The following is a 20368-nucleotide window of genomic DNA, read 5'->3' on the forward strand; positions in this document are numbered from 1 at the left end:
TTTCATAAGGGTTTACAATAAATTGCACAATATGTGGTAATGGCGAGTAAAAACGTATAATTGTGGTAAGCTAATTTGGACTTGCCAAATCCTAAGTTTACTAACTGAGTGCCAAAATATTGGATCAGCAAAACAGAATTGATGTATAACCCAGCTATTGAATTTTTTTTTTGAAGATGATTTTCAAAAAATTGGAAAATGACAAAATGATGAGCCTTCTCGTACAGCACCGCCCGTCAGGTTTCATTACAATAACCGGAATGTTGTACAACAGGTTCCACTACACATTGTACTATAAGATATACATCAGGGCGTACTACAGGATGTACTTTCTGGGTGTGACGCTGTTCTAATGACTCAATTACTTGGTTTTCAGTTAAAGTAAACTATATTTTTTGCCTGATGAAATTAACTTTCCATAAACACGGTTTAACTCACCCGTACTCGTATTGTATTTTATTGAAGGCCCTTATAAAAATAACGTCATTTCTAGGATGCAATTATTAAAGGGCCTCCCTGTAAACTTGATAAATCAAAATGATAAGTCTACGCATCCAATTCCTAATAGTAAAAAATTTGTCCAAATCAAATTTAAAAAATATTTCGTTTTCCAACGGAAGCTAGTAGCTACTTAATCTTTTGTTAACGTTAAAAAGCCAATAAATCGCAAAAGGTTTTCCATAACAATTTTTTTGATGTTTATAATAATTATGGTCTTTTAAAATATATTAAAAACAACTCAAAGCGCAATCTGATTTGCAGCCTGTGTTACAACCTAAGGTTCATCATGTAGTACAACCTGAAGTGCATACTGTAGTACAACCTTATGTACATCCTACAGTACATCGCGCAGTGCAGTTGGTAGTACAACAAACATACGCCGCCATAAAAAAACAGCTAAACAGTCTCGGTATTTTGCAACTATTTTTTGGAAACCATTTTATTTTGTAGTGGTGATTTTATTGTACAGCAATAACAAATTTTAAAAAATTGATGCAGGACGACTTGTATGAATTCTGTTACTAGTATTTATATCGCTTATAAAGAAAGCGCACGGTAAGAAACGTTCTGTGCCAGCATGACTTTCTTGTTTCTAAATTGAAAAGGTGATTAATGAAATTCAGCGGAAAGTGATCAGCAAAAACAAATTATCAAAATTTGTTTTATGAAAGAAGAAACGAATTCTGACATCGTTATTCAAAAAATCCAATATCACATGCATGTACAGTTACAGTGGTTAATAGCAGCAATAATATAATAATGGTTGCAATCGAAACTAAGGAAATTGTGTAAGTCTTATATGCAATTAGGGTTCGATGGATAAAGTCCTGCTCATTGGCTGTGGGTGGGAGTTCGTTATAGCGTTAGGTCTACGAGGAGCTGTTTTCGCGTTAGGAACGCGTGAAGCACAACTTGGCAGTTTTCCTCTGATGGTGAAGTCAAAGTGCAACTTGGAGCAGAGTCAGACTGCGGAGCGTTCCGGAAAGACTCCAAGTGTCAGATGGAAAAAGTGGCGATCAGTCAACCACCAAACCAGGGCTATCATTGCTAAAACATTATCAGCGGGCCTTTTTTGTGTAATGAAAGAACTAGCGGATGGACTCGTTATTAACACGCTGCGGCTGCATCAGATTGGTTCGAACTGGACTAGTAAGTACTCATGCTGTTTCGGTTCTGGAAACTGAACCTGGAGGTTTAAAGACTTGCGCGGTTCTGCTGCTTTAAGATTAGATAAATTAGGGCTAAATGAGTAAGATCAGATGAGTAAGACAGATGTAAAAGTCTGGATTTAAACAAAAAATATCTGTATACAGTACTGTACTTATCTGTACCTAGCTGGACTAAATAAGCTAACCCGTGGCGTGTGTTGCATAACTGTACCGATCATGGATTTTGGTAGGTAAATCCCGGCAAGGGGCATACTGTTAAACTCACATCGCTCATAAATCATAAGCACTTTATTAAATTAAAACTTTCTCAGTTAAGGAAAAAATTATTCTCACACATTAATGGTTAAAAATTCTTCGCTTGTTACGTAAACGCTTTAAAATTTGCGAAATATGAGATTAGTGGCATTTACAAAGTAGTTGGTGTTTCTCACAGATACCCAGTGATTAAACACCTGTACGTAGGTATCTTCCTGCATCTTCAGCTTTTTCACACACAAGGAACTGTCAGTTGTTACGGCGGATGTCTCCATTTTTAGTACAAAATAATTTTTTTTTATTTTCCAGCTGCAGCATCTCCGCTAGGACGTATCAATCATGTGCAACAATGCTATAGCGTTAAACAACGGTAGAATTAAAACTTCATTAAATTTTCAGTATTTTGTAACAGAGAGTGCCTTACTATCGTGTACACAGTACAGATACAGCAAACTGCACCATTAATGCAGAAATGTGAGCATAAGACAGCACAGTAAAACAACGCGTTTTCAAAAATTGTGCGTTTAAGGCTCGTGAGGCATCAACCAACCTAAACGTACTAATCAAACTATCACAAAAATGCTTTTCCAGAAAAAATGTACCGAAAAACAATTCAAAAACATGGACGGAGGGCTTGACTGTCATGACTGTTTTTCGTGCAATCATACAAAAAGTGTCAGATTTTACTGTCTTGCCAATTGCCGGTTCCGTCTCGTAATTGGCCATTTGGCGGATGGGCATGGTTAGGTGGTTTCAGCAGTCCGGTGTCAAGTGCATCCTGCGAATCTGTGTCGGCATCTGCAGAGGGTTTCTTCTGCCTGTTAGGGAATAATTTGGAGTTGCGTGACGTCCCATTAGTTGTGGGACTTCCGGTTAACGGCGTTAATATCGTGCTATCCAGATGAACTTTAGTTTGCCTGGTCAAGTACGGCGAGGAAGCGGAAGCGCTTATTCGACGATCTGTTCCACCGCTTCCACGCAACGCTTCCCTCTGAAGAGCATGCCGCCTGAGAGCGGTTTTGATTGCCGCTTGCACCTACGGAATCAATAAGCGAGAGTTATATGTACAAGTACAGCTGCAAATGGTACCGCAAAATTCAATACTCTACAATTTTTACATATCAGTTTGCCCAAAAACCTAAGAAGTATCACGAAATGTTCACGTATCTAAGACGTGATTAATCAAATTCATCGAGCGATTAAATAAATTATGGTCACCGGTGATATTAAATGTCTGGCAGTTGTTAGTCTTACTGATTTCTGCATATGGATGCATGCATGACGCCTGTATCAATTTAATACGCTCATTTTCTATACATCGTCAGCCTACTACGTTTGAACTTACGATTAGTGCACAATAGTTTGTTACGAATTGATATACGTATATACGCGCAAGGGCGCACAAAAATTAAATGGGTTTTGCTTACCTCTCCGTTCATGAAACAATAAACCAATGCCACAAAAAATCCTTCAAACGCTCGCAAAAAATGCGAAACATATAAAAACGTGGCATATAGCTCAAACTGTTTTTTATTTGGAGGAATCGCCCAGATCAAATGAGTGATACCAAGTAGTGGTGCTAAGACGATTGTGGCCTTTATGGCTTTCCTAAACATGAAACAGACATCCGTTACCGCATGCAAAAGCAAGGGCACATTGGGTGAATTTTACGTTTCACTACAAATCAAGCACACGATTTAATTTTAAATTTTTTGTTTCTTTAACTCTTATTGAGTTCAGATCATATTCACTTGAAAACGAGACAAAATTTTCGTCTTGATTCAAAAAAAGATGGAAGATAAGTTTGCTAATGCTTGAGACACAGCACGCAATTAATTATACGTACGAGTCGTTAAAGCTAATAATAGCATCATATGTTCGGTTAGACGTTGGTGAGATGAAAAGAAGCAAAAGGTTTTTGTTTTTTTGGCAATATGAGGACATTAATTTCACAAAGTGAAGCGACGCACGCACCGGCACCCCGAGCTCCAGTGCATTATGTAATGCCTTATGCAACACGCAGTTTTCCAGCATGCGTCGGTTAGGCAATTACCTTATTTGCACCGTATCTGATTGACGGGAATCCCGAAGTTTCGTTAACAACACCCGGATTATATTGACAAGGAAAATCAGGTTGATGGCAATTACAAATAGGCGGGGGACTTCCAGAATGTAGTAAAATTCACTATGATTATGGTCGAACCAACAATTGTCCGCGTAACTGCCATTTCTCTGCGAAATTCGATCCGGTAGCCAGACAAATTCTATTATCGGAGCCCAAATTGCAGTTAACAGCGCAGGAATTCCTACAAATGCATGCAAAGAGGATAATTAAATTAAATCGGTAATCGGCTTTAAATCTGGTTATCATTAACAACCAGTACTTACCCCAACCTGTTGCACAGTAGAGTATAAAATTTGGTTGCGAGGATTCGAATACTTTCCAGGCCACAACGTTATGCATATACAACCCTTCCTGCAAAGAGTAAATGGAACAAATTACGCACACATACATTATTATTATGTGGATTTGTGCAACATTACCAAAAACATCCAAAAAAACATGGCGGTCTGCAAAAGAGAAGGACGTTTCTTAACGCTCATTTTGGCAATCAAATGCGGCTTGTACGTGCACGGTGCACCGTAGATACCTTTACCTTGATATTAAATTAACAACATTCTCTTTAACTTAAAAAGTGTACAATATTCCGTGTTTTAATGGCTTATAACAAAGGTTCAATGGCTTTAATGGCGTATGGATGGTTTTGCGGAAAGTCGTTTTTTAAATTTTATTAAATTTTCTAGAAAAACGATAAAAATTAATGTAAACAACAACTGCTTGGAAACTTACTCTAAATCTCTAATAAAAACACAGAAATCAAAATTGTGTATTTGCTTGTCTCGATAAATTTATTACTAGAAGTCTCGATTTTAGCGAAAAATTTTTTTTTCGTTTTTATAGAGTGTTTTTATTTTTGCGATTTTTATTATTATTATTATTATTATTATTATTATTATTATTATTATTATTATAGCAACTACAGTAGCCAAACTCCATTAAAGGAGACTTTATGCATGTGCGACTTTGATACCCTTTTTCTAATTTCTTTTATGCGCAGTTTTTTACGACATGGGAAGTACTGCGGTAAATGTAAGGTCTATTTTCGTTTCGGCCGTGTTAGACACCAAATGCATGGCTTCACGCTGCCGTATCGGAAGCGCGCCGTCTAAATATACATTTTTCATCATTTGTCAATATAGCTTGCGTGAAAACATGGCCTGCAGTGTTCTTCATTCAGTAAAATGTCGATAATTTATAATTAATGTTCATTTCCTGTCGATCGTTTCACGTCTGCCCTCCTGTCAGCTCCGTTTCTGTGTTAGTTCTTACAATCTGATAGTTTCTGCATCTTAACTTTCTTAAAATCACTGGCAAACTCACCCTGCCGTATTCGATTAAAACCACCAAAATTTCACACAATGGGCGCTGAAATAAAAAATGTGTAAGTCGTGTAGAAATGATTGCTTATAATATGACCATGCAACCATGTTTAAATAACGAAAACAACGTTATAATTTATGATATGATTATTATTTTAATAACATCATAAATTCATGAAATATGGCGGTTAACTTACCAGCTTTCGGATACTCGCGCCTTGTACAGCTTTACCAACATATCCCGACTGAAACTGATCACTGATTTCGATGACCTTGCATAAATTCATCAGCGCAATGGCGATGAAAAGATGCATATGAATCGTTGTCCTCGAGCATCTTAATGTCCTGTACAAAACAACAAAATACAGGCTAGATCTAACAAATTTTTTTTTAAAAAACGGAATAACTAATTTACGATAATAATATCGAGTTTACCGAAAGTAACGAAATATTAGCAGCGATATTATAACGCAAATTAGCGAGAGTGGAAATCCAACTATCTCAATGGTTCTGGATTGGGTTAGTACGGCTGCTCTGGCAGGACCATCCGTGCCGTTGCCATAAAATTCGTCTATTTGTCGCATGACATCTTCGTAAATGCATGGTTCATAATCCGTATAACCTTCCGCTCCCTCTGTTCCCTTCTCCATATTCTTTCCGGCCCACGTCCCATCCCAATCGCATGTTTTTCGCGCGTAATCTGTAAAAGCATATAAAAAATAACAACTAAGTAAAAGTTCTTATATACTTAAATAATCAGCCTTAATTTGCTGCAGCTGCCGCAATTTTTCTTGCTTCCATACGTTGTTACTTTTTTAACAAGTTCAGTAATACGGTATGCACCACATGCATGGCCAGCTTCTCAAATCTGATAATTAAAAAAAGCAACGGTGGCGTCTTTATCGACATACTTAATGGATTTACTCCTTGCACGGGTGGGCATAGCTGAACAATGGTTTCGCCAGGAGGGGCTGCAAAGCAATGAAAAAGTTGAAAACGTCACGTAGTGTTGTGCTACTAAATAAAATTAAATAACGGCCTTTTACTTAGTAAAAGTCCGCCTAATATTAAAAGTCTAGTAAATAGTAAGGTTTTGGAAACAAAGTTAGTAAAAGTAAGTAAATGTGCTGCCGGAATAGTAAAAAGTAAGTAAATATTAAGGTTCAGTGTTGAATAAATAAAAATCAATTACTAAATTATTTACTAATTCGTTTTATCAACGTTACGGAAAATTGGCGTGTCAGCCGCCGCCACTCGCAGGTAAAGTGGGTGTGCGCAGTAGTCGGCTGCCAGCCTGCCGTCCTCAAAAGCAGCAGTATTTACTTTTCAGTATGCACCTGTATAGCTCGATTAATGCATAAGAAATTTATCTGCATTATTTTCAGTAGTCTGTTGCGCTCTGAAACTAGCGAAATTCGAAACTGTCAATGCTAAATTACATTTATTTAGTAAATTTACTTTAATTTAGTAAGTAAATGTCCCTGCGAAAATTGAAATAAAAAGTAAAAGTAAGTAAAAGTCCCGAAAAATTTTGAATAGTAAGTAAAAATAAGTAAACTTTCCAAAGCAGATAGTAAAAATAAGTATATTGGCAAGGACTTTTACTACCCAACACTAAAAACGTGCTGCTCAAGCAGTCGAGAATTTTCAGTGCCGGAAATCAGTGTGCACACCTTGTACGAGTTCTGGTTATTGCTGCTTATAATATTATTGTTATCTTACTTGCATATTTTATGAAAAGTAGTTATGCAAAAACAGTGAGTATTTTAGTTAGTTGATAGCACATATCGCGTAGTCTGATGATTTGTTAGCGAACTTGCTTAGTAAATTTTTATATGATGTTGCTTTCATATTATATTATGTTTTAACCTTTTTTAATTTGGTCAATCTTTTATTCTACTACTCAATTTGGATTTGATGCTCTCACGCAAAATGAACAACTTAGTGCGGCTCAGAATAGGTAATGATATCCACTAGATTATCATGAAGTGTTAACGTAATTGTTGTTACCTGCAGGCCAGCACAGAAATCCATCGGTTGTACCCTTGCACCATCCTATCATCAATACATGTAACGACAAGCTTAATGACAGGATCATTTCGCGTGAATTAAAAGCCGGATCATGGTGAACCGTTATGTGTATGTTATGAACGTTGCTCACCGGCTTCGCCTAAGTACTGGTTTACTTTCTCCAGAAAGGCCTTGCAGGCGGTCTGGGTACCAAATAACCACGGCTCTGGAGGAAGTACTGACGACGAGCTGGAGGCTGCCGAATGCTCCATATGGCGGCAAGACCAGAATTTTCGCTGAGGAATGTCTTAAGTCTCTTTAATAGAAGAACCTAAGAAATCAAAACAGTGTATTGCAATCAACACGCATTGAAATTTCAAGCAAATACTTCGGCTAACTTTTTAAAGCTTTTTACGAAACAAAAACAGCACGCGTTTGTACAGTGCAAACGTAAGGCCGCCATTCATTAATTGATGCTCTTGTGGTGATTATAATTGCTAAAAAAATTACAGTTTGCTTGTAGCAGAAATCTGGATTGAAAAATGTTTCAGAGCCACGACGCAATAATATCTTTGTATAGTATTATTTGGCTATGATTCAGCATAGCTAATACTGCTACGGCGCTGCCGATTACAATTCGCATTCAAAATATAGTTCGTTATGTTAAGCTCCCGATGATTTATTATCGAAAGTCGTTTATTAAAAAGCCGATGTAATGGACCACCTTCTGGATCCATTAGTGTGTTTAGCCATAAGGTCATGGCAGATATATGTATTACTGTACTTTCGAAAATAGTTTGAACTTACAGCTTGCGCTATGACCAGACCATCGCCTTGCACCAGATATTAATGTATACCGCTTGGAAGAAACGTTGCTCTCTGCGCAAGTGTTACCGTATAGGTATTCATCAGTTCAATAAATATACTGTACTATTACACGCAAATCAAAACATTTGAAAGTACTCCTTTGGCACTGCGATCTACGCGTCTACTGTCGAACCGGAAACGAAAGATGAAATGTGTGTTTGCGTTCTGCCGGACTTGCATTTGGACATTTTCAGTCCGGAAACCAGCGCTGTCTATTTTTCGATGAAAAGAATTGAAAATCTAAATAATAAAGCAAACCGGTGCACTAGTCCAAACAGATTCGAAAAGCAATCACGAATGATTGGTTCAGACTGTTAGTCGATCAACCCTGTTGTTTGTGAAGTGGAACAAATCCTCTGTCAAAATACGATGTTGAATAAAACTGGACATATGTACTGCAACAATAAACCTTACTCACTAATACTGCGATAAAAGGTCACCTGTTAGATTTGCAGTTGATTACGGGTTTGGATTTTAAAAATTATACAACTATATCAAATATTAGTCGAGGTTGCGAACTATGAGATTCGCTGAAATTACTATCACCACGATGTAGTGCAAGATAAAAAAATTGTAAAAATCCAATGAAGAAAACCGAGAAGCCGCGATATCTGCATTCATAAAAACTTGTGCGGTCTACATTGATTTAAAATATACCAACACGTACTGGTGATTTTAGCGTAAAGAGACAAAACTTGGATCTCATAATCCCGATTTGACCCGTAAACAACTGCATGGATTATAAACATGTCTTTCTTCGCTTCGGTAACTAAACTCAAAAAGCTCATCTGCGCATACATCAGTCTACTACCGGCGCTCAGTCTGTTAAGGCGCATCATGCTGCAACATTTTATAGCAAAAGTTTGTGTCAAAATTTTCAATACTTTTATACACGTTTTTTAAACAATCACCCATAATTAGTGGTATAGCGGAAGCAGTGGCAAAATGCAGAATGCACTTTAAGTTTTCGCTCTGTGGAAATGCACAAAGAAGCTTCAGAATCCCAATATATATGGCACCCAGGATACGCTGATAACACCGACATGCGTTATTTATTCGGGGTACAATAATGCTGTGGGTACAAAGTTTTTCTAATGCCCACTAAAATAGTTTAAATCTGTGCTTTGTTCAGCGGCATTCATTAGCTTAACAGCAGGATGCATGTGCCGTTTCCCTCGATCCTTTGAGAGCAGCGTTCTACGCGTTAGCTGTGTGTCGGCAACATACCGATATTGCTGTAGATAGATCTTCCCACGCTCTTAACAACGTCAGTGCGATCTGCAACTCCAAAACGATTCCTATTGGGAATACGACAGCTAATTTGTCGACAACCGGGCCAGTTTTCTTACTGTGCACAATTGTCGAAATTCTGTAATCCTATGCTAACCAGTTCATGATTTGATACTCTTTCTTTCTTGCTTGAGATGACATGCATATAGGCATAATATAACCGGTTTCCAATCGTTTGAAAAACTGTGCGGTACCAAGAAAAATTTAAAAAGTTCAGTTTCTTTACTGCTTCGCTTCGATACATCCTTCAAAATTTTCGAATGTATAATTCTATTGCATTAATACGGTAATGTTTGGCAATCTGGATAGATCGCCAAAATTCATATCAATCACCACACAGCGCACGCATCTCGTGAGAGTCATCACGAAATACACAATTCTGTACTTAGTGGTTATTACAATACCTATGTGCGTACACCATTACCAGCATTAACACACGAGCACGAGCATCGCGATAATTTTTCTCTCAGCTTAATACGATAGTTTACTGCAGCTTAATAATAAAACATTTGGTGATGCAAGCGTTTACGTCTTTCTATACCGTAAACTAGCAATAGCAATGCAGACGTTCATAGTAAGTAAAATTTTTGGGAAAAATAAAAGTGTCTAAAGCATGAGCTGGACAAGAACATTCTTTTTATACTTTATAGAACATGGAAAACGTTTTATAAACTGTTACTGCACTTATTATTAACTTTGTGAGCATATGTCATGCGTTTGCTGTCAGTAACTGTCCATATACTTTCAAAAACTTGCTTGTAAACTGCGATGCGATAATACGGGTGTAATTATTATCGTGTAATCTTATAATATAGCAGAGGTAGAATCCAAAAGTGCACGCAACCACAACCAAGACCATATGTACACCGAAAACCCGGCCATGTAGTGCGCCTGAGATTTCCACACAGATAAATAAGAAATCGATGCTTTCTAGTATCTAGCCAGAGTATACTAGCATTTCTTAAGTGCAGAATGATAATCCCAGTTATTCCAATTAATAAATCAGAGGATGCGTTGTCTAATTCATTATTTAACTAGCTAGCGGAAATAGATGGGGCTGGCCGTAATATCAGGCACCAATAAAATTAATTTCCTTGCATGATCTTCAGTTTGTTAAGGTTTTGCCAGGACAAAGCTAGAGGCACATCACTGTCATTAGCTTTGACACCATAATCTACTCATTTGCTGCCTATGCTTAAACTGGGCTTAGAGGTACGCGAAAGTGCATCGCGATTTTTTATCCGGAGAAAGATCGTGACGCATTTGTGCACAAGAGGCGCCGCTATAATTTCAAGTATATGTTTTCAACTGTAGAATTCATTTGGAGCGAAGAAACGTAATGGTATGCTATGTCTTGTATGGGATATTACTGATAATCGATCCAGTACGTAACATGATACAGTAAGCTGCCAGATCAAGAGGGCAATTGTTTTAATAACAGAAACCTCGGATGTTTACACTGTCTCACGTATCTCACATACCTAAGGAAAAACGGGATCTCACTGCACCTGCTTAATATGTCCACAATGAGGAAAAACGTACATACGTTCATATCCGGCATTTCGCACATTCAGGAACATTGAGCGCATCGCATATGTAACAACTGATCACCAAAAAGGGTGTCGAAGCAAAATCACACCAGCACTGGAGGCGATCAAGATTAAACTGTTTACTATAACTTGCCTAAGAACACACGATGCGCATGGCGTACATTGACGGCAGCCTGATTGTCCCGCAGCCGATAGTGATATGCTGTATAATCAAACGTGTACCATCAGTGAAGTGTCTCCAGAGAAATTACTAAACTGACCGAAATTCCTCGTGCATTGACGGTCATGTCAGAGTTTCCACTTATTTTTTGGATCAAGATTTTCTATCGCCACAGATATGCACATATATCGCCGGCAATATGTACAAGCATTATTCGTGAATGTTAGCAATAATACGTATATAAGAAAATTATGTAGGACCGTGTCATATGGCTACGGCTTCTTTTCTGACGATGTGCTTTACATATCACGCATTATAAACTCTACATTCTGACAGCCGGAAGCTCAAATTGGCGCACACATCACTGTCATACTTCATCTCGGAGAAAGAGCGACCCAAAGCGGCACTGGCTGGGATAAGAAAAGAAACTGGGGATACTCTCGCAAATGGTAGAAAGGCCGGCACTAGGAAACACGGGGTCTTCTTGATGGGTAATCAATTAAGTATTTGTGCGCGGGAAAGCATGCAAAGCCCTATATTCAAAATAGTTTGCCAGAAAAACAGTCAGCCTTGTCGTCGGGTTGGTCTCTGTTCTTGCCAACACCACCGTACATGCACGGCATCTGCACAAATCGGGATATGGTGATATGACTTGGTTTCATGCACACCACCAGCTCGTGTGTATGTATACAGAAAATGTATACTTCATTAGGCAGTGTGACGACAGGCGCACTGTGCGGATTCGCTGGTCGGAACGAAATTGTTCGCCCTGTGCTCCTGCTGCATTTCCCGCCAATAATCCTGTTCCACATGATCAGTAAAAAGATCGGCTAAGTATGCAAACCAACTTTCATTCCCAATCGCTGGGAGTTTTCAGTGCGTTACTTACCCGGCACATTAGGGATAATGGTTATCGTAATAATCCTCAGTTGATCCCGAAAAGTAAATTAACGCTGGTTTGTTCCGAATTGCTAATAGGAAACCGCACTGCAACGCAGGCCAGTGCAAAACTTGGGTGCTCGTATAAAGCACCACCGTGAAAAGATGCGGCATGGTCATGTTGAACGTTGCGCTTTCGTCTGTTTGAAACAATTTCACCAATGTTAATGACAGTTAGCCGAAAATTGCAATTGTTATACATTTCCTGCAGGCTATCGGCAGCGTGGGTTAAAAGGTAATACTGGAACTGCTTCGTAAAATTTGTAGGTGACAACTAAATGCAAACAACTACATTTCAAAATTAGGTGACACTGCCAATTACTGTGTTATGAATATATACAGAGTACATGAACACATACACATCTGTATACTCGTATGTCGCATTTACCATAGAATAGTAGTTCTGTACCGAATAGAATATTTAATCTAGATGCATGGTGTCACATACCATCGCTTTTTGCTTTTGCATTTGCCAACACTTATTTCTTTGTTAATTGTATAACTTTTGTGCAAAGTGTAACTTACGGTTAGACGTACAACAGCAGTAGCTTAGCAGCTGTTGTGCTGTTTAGTGTTGCGTATCAATGGACTGCGAACGAATGTTATATCGTTAATTCGTTAATAGACACCTGCAGTCAGCTCAAAAACAAAATTTATTGGGATCAAAAATTAAACAAGATGATGTGTCTGAAAAGCAGTACAGTATCTCTAACATAAATCAGAACCATAACGGCTACTGCATAAAAGAAATATTACAAGGTGAAAAAATTTTGGTTTTGACCTTTAAAAAATAAGGTAACCGAACGGCTGCATAGCATACAATTGGCGAGCAAGGTTGCGAGCTTATAGAAAATTCTTGCACTAGCAATTCGGGTATCAGCGGTTTATTTAACTTTAAGTTAGCAATGGAATTTCATATTTCATGATCAACTTTTGAGTGATGTGGAACAAGAATATATGCATCTACACATTTTCAAAATCGTAAAGAACAATTTTTCAATGAGAAACTTTAATTGAGTGTCCACCGGTAGCTGCACGGGTATTGGGTACTGGCATAATGTTACTAAACTAAATTATGGTATTATGATACTAAACTAAATTGCAGTATTTAGTAATATTATGGTATAGGATATTGAGCATCATATGCTCATCATGTTGTAGCAGAGCTGTTGACAACACGAAACTCATATTGTTATAATATGTAGTAGCTTTTTCAGTCTGCGAAAAATTGTTCTGCTACAACAAATATACAATACATAAAAGACCGCTATGCTTCCAAATGTTTAAACAGATGGGACTTCTCGCAATTTTTAAAAGCAATAATTAAAATAATCGATATATAAAGCAGTAAACAAAGAGCAGTCCCAGCAGTAGTACGATATCAATATGTAACTGGTATTGTTACGGTTATCGGCGACCATAGATAGAACCCGTTAGCGATGTGCCACTTAAAGTTCAGTTTTGAAGTATCAAGTGTGGAATGGTACCAAATCTGACTAAATGTGTATGATGATGACAAGAAAAGCAAGATGGGATGTTGACAAATTTTCGTCCGAAGCGGCGGTTTTTCGGCGTTCGCATAAATTTGTTTCGTGTTCTAACTTGCTCGCTTTCCTCGGGTGGCACTTTACACTCTTCAGTAGATGATCTGATTTTGCTTTTAAAATTTAATTATTACTGATTTGGAATGCTCATTTTAGTTGGCCGTGCGTCAGTGCGTCGTAGTCCTGTACAGTAATGTACCGCGAATATATATATATATATATATATATATATATATATATATATATATATATATATATATATATATATAAAAATGTGATACGTAGGTAGCACTGGTTACACCTGACAAGCGCAGATTTGAGATCTTTAGGAGATGGTGCTTTTCGACTTATAACGTATAACGCACAAAGATACCTGAAGGTTCTGCCTTGCTGACCTGCCTTGCTGACCACCTCAGATGTTACGAAAGCGAACATATCGTGCGATGGTAACACATGTAAATTGCATTTTTTAAAGTTATTTGAGTACAATATTTTTTTGTCAGTGTTATTTGTAACAGATTAACAGATCGCTAAAATATTTTTTGATATTAATACCAGTAAACTGGCCAGATTAAAGGAGTTTTATTTATCTAATTCGGCAATTCGCTTTACCGTCAGTGTGGACATAACCTTTCTGAATTGGACACAGCCATATGTATTCCCCTTGCTATACGCTGTAGTGCAGTGCCAATAGTTTGATTCGTTTGCACAGAAAATGAACATGTTTTTTTACTGTACTTTCACATCCAGTTATTTAGAATTATTTCCACTTATTTTTTGATCGATAGACCCGTAATGCTGCGTGGACTGCAGATACTTGCAAACGATTTTCGGGTGTTTAATTTCTGTTTTTCTTATGATGGATGGTGCGCTTTAAAATTCAGCCCTGGACTATTATCAAGATTCAGATCTATATTGCCACGAATGGGATACACCAGAGCCGGCAAACCAGAAAAGACTGACCAAAACCAATATTATATTCTGAAAGCCCGTAGTCGAAAACCCGGCCAGATAGTATTAATTTTTTTTAAAAGCTCTCCCGCTTCGAGCGCCACAGCGGAAGAATTTTGACTACCTTCACCAAATGTAACTAAATTATTATAACAATAACTATCATCGTGGCATTTTTAACCAGGCAATGTTGCCACGTAAACCAAATAAAATATAGTTAAAAAATGAAAGTATTTTCCACTAATTAAAATATCAGAATCAGTTTAATTAGCAGACCGTTGGCGTTATTGCGACAAGAACGACTACATATCCAACGTTGTCGTCCAGGACAATTTCTAAAAAAGTGCCTGCCAAGCAGCGATAGACAGAACTACCGCCACTGTTCAGTGCACAAGCCCGTTAGTTGACCGAAATACCACTACATTCTGGTTAAAATAGCCCGCTAAGCCAGTGAGTGACCGAACTGCCACTATGGATAGCTATGTGAGCGGTTAACCGAGCTGTCATTACTGTCCGATGCCGAGTGACCGAGCTGTCACTACTTTTCAGTGTACAAAGCCCGTTAGGGAACGAGTGACCGAGTTACCACTACGGCCCGGTGCCCAGAGTCCAGTAGGAGAGCGGGTGATCGCGCTGTCACTAATGTCCGGCGCAGAAAGTCCGTTAGCGCAGCGGGTGACCGGGTTACCAATGCTGTCCGGCGCAAAATGCCCGTTCGGTGAAGGAGTGCTGAGCTGCCACTACTGTCCGTGCACAGATCCCGGAAATTGAGCGGTGTACTACTGCACTACTGTCCAGTGTACAAAGTCTGTTAGGTGAGCGGGTGACCGAGCTACCACATCTGTCCGGCGCAAAAAGCCCGGGTGGTGAGCGTGTCACCGAGCTGTCACTACTGTCCAGTGTACAAAGTCTGTTAGGTGAGCGGGTGACCGAGCTACCACATCTGTCCGGCGCAAAAAGCCCGGGAGGTGAGCGTGTCACCGAGCTGTCACTACTGTCCAGCTCACCTAACGGACTTTGTACACAAAGTCCGTTAGGTGAGCGGGTGACCGAGCTGACACTGCTGTCCAGTGTACAAAGCAGGTTAGGGAACCAGTGACCGAGTTACCACTACTGCCCGGTGCAGAGACCCCGGTAGGTGAACGAGTGACCAAGCTGTCATTATTGTACAGTGTACATGAGTGACCGAGCTACCACTACTGTCCGGCGAACGGAACCGGTTAGCTAAGCAAGTAATCGAGCCACCACATTTGACCGGACATACAGTACACCACTGCGCACATACCAACTTCCAGTGAAAAGAGCCAGTGAAGTAAGGAGTTACCGAACTAGTGATCCAGTGCACTATCACTGTTTCGAATTTCACACCTTATAGACTGATATTTCGGCTTTCTTTTCGGGTAGGGGATATCGTAGAATTATCTGTATGTACAGCGGAAGGGAATGCTTTAAAGGTTGAGAGAATCATGAACTGATTTTCATAGAAAATTCATGTTTGCCCAATTGCATGTACCGATCATGTTTCGAACAGACTGATGTTAATCTAATAAATATTCATTCAAATTCAAATAAAATGGCCATGGACCACAAGAAACGCGGAGGCGAAGCCGAGGCTGTTTCTTGTATACATATATGTTAGTGCTGCTTATAGATTATGCCAGGATATTATAATTGTTCGAACTTTGCATTTACCTACGTATCTGCAGACTGTAGGTAATTACGTGCTGAGGTGCTTCAATTGAAAAGAGTCATTCAGTCGTTTATGGGCAGCAAAATTTTAATTTTAATTTACAGAACAGAACAAAGATACATAACAGCAGCTTAAAGCTAGCGCTAGGTTGGCTGGCAGATTAGACAAGCCTAAAATAGAAAAAAGCTTAAAATTTGCAAATATCATCGCCTAATTGTTACTCCAAATTTTCCGGCTGTATTTGTTTGTATTTTGGCACCATCGAAGATTAAGAAACATAAGAATACTTGAAGAAGACTAAAAAACTTAACAAAACCTTAGATCTGTTATTATGTCATGCTTTTTCTTCTTCATTTATGAAGCTTGCTGCCTTGGACCGGGTAGGAGCCCAGATTGTGTGCGGACGTAAAAACATGTTAACCTTTATTAATTAAACTTCTTAATTAATTAGAATGTTTTTATTAAAATGTTAGTGAACCGAGATATTCTTTTCCTTAGGACGATTCTAGTCATTGTGCTATTCTCTTTTTAATTTCTTCATTATAGCAGCACACCAGATAGCAAACCGTACTTGCCTCTGCTGATTTACTCGTAAATACATATTTAGGTGAGTGTTTTTTATCATTAAGAAAAGCAGGACCATTAAGCGGTTACAACCAAATAAAACCTTACAGACAGATTAGTCACTGTCCGTGCACTTTGCGAAGCAAAGTTCGAATAAGTACTGTAATGTAAATTTTACCGTTGCGGTGACGCAGTGCATGTGGCTACGTACGGTGGGCAATCGAAAAAGAAATAAGTACACCTTAATCGTAACCTTAATAAATGCTTTTAATGTGCAAACTTATTAACTTTGCAGTCACTGATTGTACTCGTAATATGTAATTTTGATAGTAAACATGAAGTCACTCGGTTCGATATGACAGTACAGCTCATCCCGATTTACGATGGAGATAGATTCTTTCCAAAGGTTCCGCTCGGCCGTAAGACGGATGAATAAAGCTATAAATTGATTTTTTATGATGCAGATTAGTCTGCATCATAAAGATAGACTGAATCATAGCGGAATTTTGTCTTCTCTTATGTACATTTGCAGTAAATGCTTGAATCATCTAAGCAGACGAGTACTCGTACAACATTAACCCAGAATTCTCTGAATCCCATCCTTTTTTGCGGATGTATACCGCTAAGCCAGCAGACATAACAGTGACGCGTACGGTATGTGGAAGTTGTATGCAAATTCATTCATAAAATATTGATTTATATAGGGTCCTTTCAGGAAATAGCACGAAAGTTCCACATGACCGGCTTCCTAAAACGCGGATGATATCACACATACGCGCACGTTAACCGCGTCATTATGGGACATTGCTTTACATTTTCTGTGTGCTAATCAAACATTTCGACAGAGGGGAGAGACGGGTACTAACGCGATTAATGAAAATGCAATTTGTTTACCTTTGCAGTATCGTATCGCTTCCTAGTGCGGCACACACTGGTGAAGTGGTCCTTCCAAGTACGGCGACGATGGGCTGGCGTCGGCGTGTGTACGGGTGCGGTACGCTGCTTCCGCACTGTGCTTTACAATACTGGCCTATGTTGGGAACCGTTAATAACCTTCGTACGCAATTCCATAAAGCAGCACCGCCGGCTAGAGCCCTGCACGAGCAGCAAAAGTGCTGCTCAACTCGCTCGTTTCTGCTTTTTTAAACTTCCTGCTCGCTCAGCTCGCTCGCGCCCAAACCACCGCTCGCTCAACTCGCTCGTTTTCCAATTTTTATTTGCTTCTGCTCGCTCAACTCGCTCGTAATTTTATTTTGGTAAATCGGCTCGCTCGTAAGATCGGCAAAAATTTACGTATCAATTTTTTTGCACGAATTAATTATACCAAACTTTTCACCAACACAAAACTCAGTACATAACTAACATAAGTGTAATTGGATGTTCAGAGACAATCACTTATATCTCCATACTGGTAGTCCGTATCATTAGCTTTTCATTTTTTTGCTAATCCATTTCTCTAATTTTCAACTGGATGTAGTTTTCTTAATTTGGCCTGAAATAAATACGTATAATAGAATGCTCAAAAATTAAAATGCACCTTTCTTAGGAATCATTCAACTGATTCATAAACCCGTCAAATAATGTTTTTGTTGGCTACGAGTACAAAATATCAAAATTTAGTCGTGCGTCCCAACCGGTCTAGGAAAGTTAGTAAATAAATCAATTCGCGCGAAGCGCGAGGTGACGGTGGTTTAAGATCGTTTTCAGGTCGGTCAATGTAATTTTGTACTAGAAACTTCTCCAGTTCGCACAATGTCAGCCTGTAGGCTCGCGATCGCTCGCACCCGACCATCCCGCTCGCTCGGCTCGCTCGCAATTTTTTTCTATTGCTCAGCTCGTTCGCAAATTCGCAAAACGACGCCTGCTCGCTCGAAGTGCTCGCGAGCGCCGAGCGCTCGTGAGCCGAGCCGAGCAGCTCGGCTCGTGCAGGGCTCTACCGCCGGCCGACGCCATAGTACTGCTGAGTCATGGATTGTGTAATAGGCAGTGGCTTTTGCGAAATGCACGCCGAACGCCGCAATCCAGTATAAAAGGCGGGTCTGTCTTGTTGGCAAACCAGTCAGTCTCCCAAAGTGATCTCTCGTGACACAGTTCTGCTAGATCTGCTAATCGGTCTTCTTCTGCCATTATTTTGATACTTGAGTTTTGTTCCTTTCTTTAACCATGGATCTCGATGAACGTTGGGGCATCTTTTTCTAAGTGATACTACACCAATCGCTCCTTCGTTCGAATTTACTGCTGTTTAGTCTGACTTAACGATCTGAAGATGCCGATCGATCAAGAGATGTGGGGGATTTTTTTCTGAAGTTTTCACCTCCGTAAAACCAATCCGATAGAAATGGACCTTGAAGAGAAGTGGGGGATTTTCTTTTAACCTATTCCTATAGTTACCGCACCGGAACCATGCCGCATTCCGGAATCTACATAACCCTGACCAACCCCGGGCGGCCGTCGGGTCATCAGGCCGGAATAACACCACCCGGCCAATTCCCTTATTGCGAACCAGCAGCGACACCGGCATTTTTATACTAGGTAAGAGTCGTTATAATCCTAAATTACGCTGCCATAATTCTTAGAAAACATAATTAACCTACCGAGAATTTACTGTAGAAATGGCGCTAATGACAGTTGTTCTGCAGGTGTGCTTATGAATGACGACGTCATTTCCGACCTTTCCGCTTTTACATTCGACGATCATGCTGCCAGCCACCAACACCGGCAAACCGCACTACTGCGATCTGACCTTTGCTTTACCAAGCAAGATTTGATCGGAGTAGTCGGAAGCGGACCACCACCTGAAAGCCATGCAGCGGCGTGATAATGCCATCCGATTCACCTTCGCTCACTTTAGCCTTGATCTGATAATTATTCGCCGGTTGGTACAAAGCCGAAATTCCTGGTGATGGGCCCGCTATTGCCAAGGAAGATTCCTCGGCTTGACTGACCACTTTTGTTGCCAAAGTCAGTGTATTGTGTACTGTGTGTAACCCTTTGTTGAGCCGGTACAATAGATATGCCACAAGCTAAACCAAAACGCACTAACCGCTGCTGTTGGTACTACGCTTAATTTATTTTGCTCTGCTGGTTTTATATACTGGATGGCCGACGTTTATTTAAGTTGCAATAGTCATTGTTTTTTCTGGTTCAGCCATTCTGATGCGATATGCGGCAATAAAAGAAACCCGTTAGATTAGCTAATTTCTGGGGAATTTCATCTGTACCATAGAAGAATATGACAAAGGTGAAAAACAAAAAAGCACAAAACAAAAAAGCAGATGGCTTGTCCAACAATAAAAGTATTAAACCTATTCTTCTGAACTTAATTTGACAGCAAAAACACACACTTTATAATATCATCAGTCAGACAAAAGTCTGAATGTTACATAATTCACACGATACCGGCATACGGCCGGGCCGATTACTTAACTTTGTAGGAC

At 39.4% G+C, this 20368-nt stretch overlaps 1 protein-coding gene and 1 long non-coding RNA gene across 7 annotated transcripts; one reads left to right on the top strand and one right to left on the bottom strand.

Annotated features, from left to right (window-relative positions):
• Positions 1–2236: 2236 nt before the first annotated feature.
• On the bottom strand, positions 2237–12439 carry LOC129583665 (PDF receptor-like). Of its 6 annotated transcripts, XM_055475554.1 has the most exons (13): positions 11344–11604; positions 11015–11285; positions 7528–7707; positions 7377–7421; positions 6278–6337; positions 5802–6066; positions 5564–5711; positions 5368–5412; positions 4470–4496; positions 4314–4401; positions 3979–4231; positions 3353–3533; positions 2237–2961 (listed from the first exon to the last, which is right to left on the bottom strand). In XM_055475554.1, exons 3-13 carry the CDS (start codon positions 7646–7648, stop codon positions 2602–2604), a joined length of 1593 nt encoding a protein of 530 aa, XP_055331529.1. In that variant the 5' UTR covers positions 7649–7707; positions 11015–11285; positions 11344–11604; the 3' UTR covers positions 2237–2601. The 6 variants fall into 6 exon arrangements, with proteins under 6 accessions (XP_055331529.1, XP_055331533.1, XP_055331534.1 ...); XM_055475558.1 differs by lacking the exons at positions 11015–11285; positions 11344–11604 and adding an exon at positions 12133–12439; XM_055475559.1 differs by lacking the exons at positions 11015–11285; positions 11344–11604 and adding an exon at positions 11617–12117.
• Positions 12440–18636: 6197 nt separating this feature from the next.
• LOC129583544 (uncharacterized) lies at positions 18637–20119 on the top strand. Its single transcript, XR_008689791.1, has 2 exons — positions 18637–19463; positions 19571–20119. It is a non-coding gene; the product is annotated as an uncharacterized LOC129583544 (long non-coding RNA).
• The last annotated feature ends 249 nt before the right edge of the window (positions 20120–20368 follow it).

This window comes from Paramacrobiotus metropolitanus, unplaced genomic scaffold (assembly GCF_019649055.1).
Source record: "Paramacrobiotus metropolitanus isolate TYO unplaced genomic scaffold, Prichtersi_v1.0 Parri_scaffold0000011, whole genome shotgun sequence".
Lineage (NCBI taxonomy): Eukaryota > Metazoa > Tardigrada > Eutardigrada > Parachela > Macrobiotidae > Paramacrobiotus > Paramacrobiotus metropolitanus.